The 8316-nt window shown below is 58.5% G+C and overlaps 1 protein-coding gene across 1 annotated transcript; it reads right to left on the bottom strand.

Annotated features, from left to right (window-relative positions):
• Positions 1 to 5914: 5914 nt before the first annotated feature.
• Positions 5915 to 7209, bottom strand: LOC123184890 (probable carboxylesterase 18). Its single transcript, XM_044596931.1, has one exon. The coding sequence runs from the start codon at positions 7113 to 7115 to the stop codon at positions 6105 to 6107; it is 1011 nt and encodes a 336-aa protein (XP_044452866.1). The 5' UTR covers positions 7116 to 7209; the 3' UTR covers positions 5915 to 6104.
• Positions 7210 to 8316: the final 1107 nt, after the last annotated feature.

Raw genomic sequence — 8316 nt, 5'->3', positions numbered from 1 at the left:
GCACCTGGCCTCTTGAGCCTCCATGGTGCCCCTCATGAGGCGCTGGTGTGTGTCAGCCGCGCTCGGCAAGCCGTAAGGCATGCGAACGTAGCTGTGGGGTGGACCTCCGCAGCGCCCCACTCGCGAGGGCCAGAGGTGCTCCAGGGAGGCGACTTGGTTGAGCCCTGGTACGTTGACGCAGACGCGCAGCTCGTCATCCTCGCCTGGATGGGAAGCCACTGCTGGTAGGCGGCGAGCGCCTCTCATGACTCTTGACTCATGTAACTCCTGAATGGCCTTGCTGACGAACTCATGTGGGTCTTGATCTCCTTGCCTTGCTCCTTTTTGAGGGAAACGTGCTTCGAAACACGCCTCCATGTGGTGCCCAAGCGCCTCCCTCGTGACCCTAGCTAGGTCGGTGGTCCTCCAGGGGAGAGCCCCCGAGCCCTGCCTGAGGAGGGCGTCGGGCGCGCTTTCCTATGCAATGGAAGGAGGTTCTCCCTGGGCAGGCACGGGCCCAGAGGGGCCTGCCTCCTGAGGGGCCAGGCCGGACGATGTCTTCTTCTTCTTGGGAGCGGCCTCGGGAAGCCTCCTGCTTCCGCGATCCGGATCTTCCAGTGATGCGGCCTGAAAGGCTCGCTCCAGGGAACACACCGCGTCCTTCTCTTCACAGGGCACCGTGATGACTCCGCCGCTTCCTGGCATCTTGAGGACGTTGTAGCTGTGGTGAATCACGGCCATGAACTTGGCCAGCGCCGGGTACCCGAGGATGGCATTGTACGGCAGGCGGATGTGAGCGACGTCGAAGTCGATGAGCTCGGTGCGGTAGTTGTCGCGTGCCCCGAAGGTGACAGGGAGGCGGACCTGCCCGATCGGGACCGTGGAGCCGTCGGTGATGCTGTTGAAAGGCTTGGTTGGCTGGAGTTGGCTGTAGAGCACTTGGAGGTTGTTGAATGTCACTACGGACAGGACGTTGAGCCCTGCCCCACCATCGATGAGGGTCTTGGTGACCACCACGTTGCTGATGATTGGGGAGCAAAGTATCGGGAGGACTCCGGCTGTAGCTGCGCACTTGAGTTGGTCCGCTGAGCTAAACGTGATGGCGCATGCCGACCACCTGAGAGGGCGCGTGGCTTCGAGCCTGGGGAGGGCTGCATTCACTTCGCGGGCGAACTGCTTGAAGATGCGTTGAGAGGCTGGGGCTTGAGCTCCGCCCAGGATGCAGGCGATCGCGCGCGGCTCCTGGAAGCCCCTAGCCTCCTCATTCTGGTGGTGGCCCTCGTTTCTCCTTGGCAGCAACGGCAGCGGCGGGAGGCCTGTGTTGCCCTGCGGGCGATCCTCGCGAGGCTGATCCCTCCAGCCTCCCTCGCGAGGTGGGTCTTGCCAACGATCCTCGCGAGGTTGGTCGCGCCACCCCTGGCACGGGCCACGGTCTTCCCAGCGCCCTGCGTTCCTTCCTCCTCCTCGGCCGTAGCCCCGGTCACCGCGGTCAGGGCGACGGCCGATCCTTCCTTCTCGCACGGCTCGGAGTTCTTGGCATTCGCTGGTGTTGTGGGTGTGGAGGTCGTAGTACATGCAGTACCGGCTGCCCTTGGGAGGTTCGGGCTGATCTCTGCCTCGCTTGGTGTCCGGTTCTGCCGCGAGCACGGCAGCCCCCTTGCGCTTCACTTCCTTGGCCTTGAGCTTCTTCTCTTCTGGGTCTGCGGCAGGCAGCTCGAGGAGGGAGAGACGCCCTTCCTCAGCCCTGGCGCACTTGTTCGCCAAGTTGAACAGCTCCAAGGAAGTGCACAGGTCTTCATGCATCATCAGCTCCTCCTTCATCTTGACGTCGCGCACGTCGTCGGAGAAGGCTGAGATGATGGCTTCTTCAGTCACCTTGGGAATCTTGAGGTGTGCGTTGTTGAAGCGCTGGATATACTTCTGCAGGGTCTCCCGGGTTGTTGCTTGATGCGGCGCATGTCGCTCACGGCGGGTGGCCGGTCGCGAGTACCTTGGAAGTTGGCGATGAAGTGGGTGCGCATCTCTTCCCAGGAGGAGATTGTGCTTGGAGCCAAGTTCAGGAGCCAGGTGCGGGCCCCGTCCTTGAGCGCCATGGGAAACCAGTTCACCATGACCTTCTCATCTTCGTTGGCAGCTTCGATGCCCAGCTCGTAGAGCTGGAGGAACTCCGCAGGGTCGGCCGTGCCGTCGTAGCGAGGAGGCAGGTCTGGCTTGAACTTGCCTGGCCATGCGACGCTGCGCAGTTCGGTGATGTAGGCGCGGCAGCCTGCTGTGGCCACGGAAGGCCTTGGGTGATGGAGAGCCTGGTCTTGCATGTCCCCGTGCGCCGGAGCAGGAGGATGGTCGCGACGTGCTGGAGCAGGGAGCGCCCGGGCAGCTTCTTGCGGGCGAGGGACTTCTTGGCAGCTCTGCTCTTGCTGCGCGGGCACCTGACGGAGCAGATTCCGCCCAGGGGCCACGCACCTTGGTGCCATGGCGTCTTCTTGGGGAGGAGGCGGACGGGGCGCCGCCGGAGCCTCGTCGTCCGCGCGGGGCGGGGTGCGGTGCAGCGGAACGGACGGCGCGGAGGAACCCCCTGCAGCACGGACGAGCTCGGCGACGCGGCCGAGCCATTCTTCGTAGACGTCGTCGACGGGACGGTAGCGCAGGAGCTTGTTCGCCGCGATGAGTGCAGCCCGAGCCTCCATGGGCGCGCGGAGCGCGCGGAACGAAGATCCAGCCGGGGCGAGCGAGGGAGTTGCGGTGCGGCCGTCTTGGCGCATGGATGGATGCTGAGACGATGCCTGCTGCTCGTCCCCCATCGGGCCGGTGGCGGCGTTGACGGCAGGTGACGGGGAACAGCGAGGACGCTCGCCGACAGGGGCTGTCTGGGTGACGCGGGAAGCGAGGGCGGCCCGGCACTCCACGCGGGCCCGACGTGCGTCAGACATAAACGCGATGGTCGGAGGAGAACGGGGCGGTGGAAGATGAATTCCGGCGCACCCCTACCTGGCGCGCCAACTGTCGGATTTCGGGTTCCGGCAGACCCTTGAGGTTCGAACACTGGGGTGCGCGTGGAGATTTCGCCTCCTACCTACCTGCACCCCTCTGCCACGCTAGGATCAAAGCTATGGGAAGAACAGCACAAGAGACACAGGGTTTATACTGGTTCGGGCCACCGTTGTGGTGTAATACCCTACTCCAGTGTGTGGTGTGTGGATTGCCTCTTAGGCTGATGATGATGAACAGTACAGGGAAGAACGGCCTCGCGAGGGTCTGTTCTTGGCTGGGGCGGTGAACTGCTAGGAGGAGTTCAGCCACCTTTCTCTCTCTGTGTGTGTGCTTCTAACCTCTCTAACGAGCCTCTTTCTTCCTACCACCCAACCCCCTTGCTCTGTGGGTGGCTGGTCCTATTTATAGAGGCCCTGGTCCTCTTCCCAAATATTGAGCGGGAAGGGAGCCAGCAATGGCGGGCTAATTTGAAGGGGGACAGCAAGTATCAGCTATCCTGACAAAAGTAGTCTTTGCCTGCGCAAAGCTCTGGTGATGACGCCGTCTTGGGCTCCACGGTGACCTCCATCTCGTAGTCCTCCTGGTCTTGGTCTCGTTGCACCGAAATGGTAACCTTTGCCTGACGCCTCGGTACTCCGCGGCTACGCTTGCCTCCTTTGCACCAAAGAGGAAAGGAGGACGCTGCGCGGGCTGGCACCCGCCTGGCGCCCTGGGTCGTCATGGCTTGCGTCATGGGCACCTCGCGAGGTACCCCACCTTGATCTCTCCGCCTCCTCACGAGCCAGCCTGACGAGACCGTGCCTGAGGAAGCTCCGTGCCGTCCGCCCCGCGAGGCTTGGCCCCTCGCGAGGGTCTTGAGTTTGTATTGGTGAAGATGGGCCGTGCTGGGCCCCCTTTGAGCCACGCCGCAGGCCGCAGACAGGCAAGTCTGGGGACCCCCGTTCCCAGAACGCCGACAATAGGCTTGCTGGACAGTGATGGGTTGGATGAGATTTACGATGTAATTGAGTTAGTTTTGTCAGTGTTTAATCCCTAGTATCCACTATGTTCTAAGATTGATGTTGCTATGACTTTGCTATGTTTAATGCTTGTCACTAGGGCCCGAGTGTCATGATTTCAGATCTGAACCTATTATGTTTTTATGAATATATTTGTGTTCTTGATCCTATCTTGCAAGTTATAGTCACCTACTACGTGTTATGATCCGACAACCCCGAAGTGACAATAGTCGGGACACTTCCCGGTGATGACCGTAGTTTGAAGAGTTCATGTATTCATTAAGTGCTAATGCTTTGGTCCACTTCTCTATTAAAAGGAGACCTTAATATCCTTTAGTTTCCATTAGGACCCCGCTGCCACGGGAGGGTAGGACAAAAGATGTCATGCAAGTTCTTTTCCACAAACACGTATGACTATATTCGGAATACATGCCTATATTATATTGATGAATTAGAACTAGTTTTGTGTCACTCTATGTTATAACTGTTGCATGATGAATGACATCCGACATAATTATCCATCATTGATCTATTGCCTACGAGTTCGTTTCATATTGATCTTTACTAAGTTACTTTTCCGTTGCATTGCTACAAAACTGCTACTGTTACTTTTGCCACCGTTACCATTACTTCCATACTACTTTGCTACTAAATACTTTGCTACAGATATTAAGTCTTTCAGGTGTGGTTGAATTGACAACTCAGCTGCTAATACTTGAGAATATTCTTTGGCTCTCCTTGTGTCAAATCAATAAATTTGGGTTGAATACTCTACCCTCAAAAACGGTTGTGATCCCCTATACTTGTGGATTATCACGGGTAGCTCGTGGTACTGCTCCTGGAGGCCCTCTTCGACAGTTGGTTGCAGTCGGTTTGGAGCCCCACGTTGATGGGCAGTAAGCTGGGTTTGGCCTCACACGGATCTAGGCTGGGAGCATCGTGGTGGGGTGTCACATTGGGTGGCATGTGGGGAGGTATGCAGGAGGGATGGGTGGTGCTGACTTGGTCGGACCACCTGTCGCCGGCGCACAAATGCGCTGGTGCGCCGGTTGTCGACGTGGTCCACTCCTTCTCCTCCCTCTTCCCCAGGCTGGTGGCTCTTGGCGCTATGTTGACTTTGGTCTTGGCAAACAATGTCGGCTCCGTCGATGGTTGGGGATTGCCGATTGGTGCAAGGCCCGTGCCCTTGGATGGGATCTAGGGTGCCTGGTGGCAGGGTGGTCGCCCTGATGGCGGGAGCTGATGTGCTCGTGGCTCGGGTGCTGGTCCCGACCAGGGGGGCCGGGCCGAGGGCCCCCGTGGCGGTTCATTAACTGGCTACTTGGAGCGGCCCATGATGCATACAAGGAAGATTGCAAAAGCCTCGACGTACAAGACAAGGACTCCTTGTCCGTGGAGGACTTCTCTCCACCGACGTGGCCGACTAGGACTAATGTTATCCTAGGCCTCCGGTACATTATATAAGGCAAGGCTAGACTAGTCGATAGATGATTACAATCTCATACACACACGATCTCATGATAGATCATCGTGTAACTTGTACTCCCTCTAAATCAATACAATCAAGCAGGACGTAGGGTATTATCTCTTCGAGAGAGCCCGAATCTGGGTAAACCCATATGTCTCCTGTTACCATCGCACCAAGGCTACCAGTTCAGGACCCCTATCCGAGATCTGCTGGATTTAATTGCATCATTGGTAGCCATATGGTGAACCTCGTTAACAAATCTCGGTGTCGTGTTCATGTGATTGTTTGGTCCTCGTTAGATCAACTACGTGCCTCGGATTAATTCTAACAAGATATTTTCTAGTTTTGCGGTATACCAGTTAATTGAGCTAATCAGTAGTTGGATGTTGTTGTAAGAAAATTCCTTCTATCAGATTGGAACCGTTGGAAAGTTAGCAATTCACCGAACACCTTTTGAGAAGTGTGATCAAGAGGAAAATTGCAGAAACACCACCACAACTTGAAGAGGAACAGAAGTACTAACATTTCGCTACAGATGCAAGTTTTATTCAGCTGGCTGAAAAGTTTAGCCTGTCCATTACCATTGCACGGTCACATCTCGCAGGACACCCATAGGAACGTCGCCAACATCGACGCTCGACGCAAAGACTGCGGATGCTTGCTGTTTCCTACGACTTCGTAGGCCGATGCTCGTCGACGAACAGCTTGATGTCCTCCACGAGCTCGCCGGAGTCGGCGATCTCCGGGAACGCGTGGAAGCCGTGGATGGCATCGGGGTACTCGACCACCCTAACCGGCTTCCCCTTGCCGCGCAACGCCTCCACGTACCGCGTCTGCCAGCCCTTGAGCAGGTCCAACCCACCGACCACCACCATGGCCGGCGGGAACGCCTCGGCGAGCTCGACGCGCTCGCCGCAGACGCGAGCGGCGGGGTGGTCCCGGGTGGCGCCCTCCGGCAGGAACTCCCTCCAGTAGGCGTCCGTCACCACCATCGACAGCGCGGGCCCCACCTTGTCGAGCGTCACCTCCGCCTCCGTCCGCTCCTCGCCACCGAAGAACGGCTGGATCAGGACGACGCCGGCGAGGCGTAGGGATGATGGTGACGCCGTGGTCGTCATGGCCGACCAGCGCTGCGCCACGTGGTGCGTGATGTTGCCGCCGGCGCTGTCGCCTGCGAGGAAGCATCTGGAGAGGTCCACGGGGACGGCAAGGTCGGCGGGGAGGCCGTTCGTGTCGAGGTAGCGGAGCACGTCCACGGCATCGTCGTACGCTGCCGGGAACCGGTGCTTGGGGGCGAGGCGGTAGTTCACCGAGACGACGACGGCGCCTAGCCCGTGGCAGAGGCGGCGGCAGAACGCGTCGTAGGGGCGGGACGCCGCGGAGAAGAGCACGAAGCCGCCGCCGTGGAAGTAGACGACGACGGGGACCGGCGCATCGGCTGCCGACGAGGGGGAGAAGACGCGCGCCCAGAGGCCGCGAGAGGCGTCGACGGTGACGTCGGCGGAGCGGACCCCCGACGCGTCCGGGCGTGGCCTTGCCGCCGCGTGGAGGTCGCCCAGGGAGAAGAGGAGGCGCCGGACGCTGCCGTCCGGCCGGTGCGCGAGCGACAGTGCAGCAAACTGGAGGCGTACCGTCCACGGAAGGGCCGGCGGCCGGCGCGCGTCCTCAGTGCCGGCCATTGCTTGCGCCGCAGAGCAAGCAGATCCGCGAGAGAGTGGTTTGAACTGAGTGGTTTGAACTTTGAAGTAGCTAAGCGTGGAGGGGACAACGGGGTGTAAAATACTTGGTCTTCGATGCGATCGATGGACGATGCTCGAGGACAAATATGACAACCTGGTTCAGGTTGATTCTTAATGTGACATTTTAGCGTGATGCATGACGAGAATGAACAGTAAAAATCATCCTAAACAGAGACACTTTAGACTAGTCACAATGAAGAGTAACATACAATAGTAACATACATATATCTCTAGATTATGCTAGTACCTTCGTAGTGAGTAATAACATAAGTGTGATAACATGCAAAGCTTTATTTATTAGGTTATAGACTCATATTGCATTGGGATATGTGATGTTACAGTAACTAGCTAAGTTACTTAAACTATCTCTCTACACGCGGCACCTCGGTCGCGTTGGGCTAACTGGATTTGGAGCGGTGCTGATGGTCGCTCCTTCCTTGCGTGTGGCGAGCTGGCTCTCGGGGAACACAGATGCTTGGTTGCAAAACTGCTCCCGCTCTACCGCGTGATCACCAAGGTGGAGGTCGAGGACGAGCAAGCCTGCTTGTTCTGGTGGGATTGCTGGCTCCCATGCGGTCCGGTGGCGGTGTCCTTCCCCGCCCTCTTCTCGCACGCCACGGACGTCGAGGTGACCATTTGGCAGGTGCGTGGATGTGGCCTGGCCAACTGCTCGAGGTGACCGTTTGGCAGGTGAGCGGATGTCTCAGCTCTCCTGGAGGCGTCGCCCTTAGGTGCTGGGGCGGACGAGAGGCGGCTCCGCCATGCAGCCACGCCACGTGGTGCCCTGTCGTCCAGTGCTGCCTACAAACTACTGTGGTTTGGCGGGGCGCAGGCTGGCTTTGCGGACATGATCTGGGGGCGCGGGTCCCCTCGCGTGTGCAGTTTTTCTGCTGGCTGCTGGTTCAGAGACATATCCACACCAGAGATGTCTTGCTTCGCAAGTGCATTGTCGCTGTGGAGGAGGTCGGCCGTCCACTGTGCTCGGCGTCCCTGAAAACAGCTGACCATATGCTCTTCGTCTGCCCGTTCGCGAGCGCTTTCTGGAACAAGATGGGTGTCGACGCTAGCGATGTCACGGTGTGCAGGCTGTCTGGCCTTGTAACCGCGGTGGCCGAGTCAGCGGTGGAGTTTGCCTTAATGT

The sequence above is a fragment of the Triticum aestivum genome, chromosome 2A (genome assembly GCF_018294505.1).
Source record: "Triticum aestivum cultivar Chinese Spring chromosome 2A, IWGSC CS RefSeq v2.1, whole genome shotgun sequence".
Classification (NCBI taxonomy): domain Eukaryota; kingdom Viridiplantae; phylum Streptophyta; class Magnoliopsida; order Poales; family Poaceae; genus Triticum; species Triticum aestivum.
This window is presented reverse-complemented; position numbering and strand designations above follow the sequence as displayed.

Coding starts and splice junctions, on each gene's coding strand:
- LOC123184890 (XM_044596931.1), bottom strand. CDS start 7,115: ATGGCCGGCACTGAGGACGCGCGCCGGCCGCCGGCCCTTCCGTGGACG.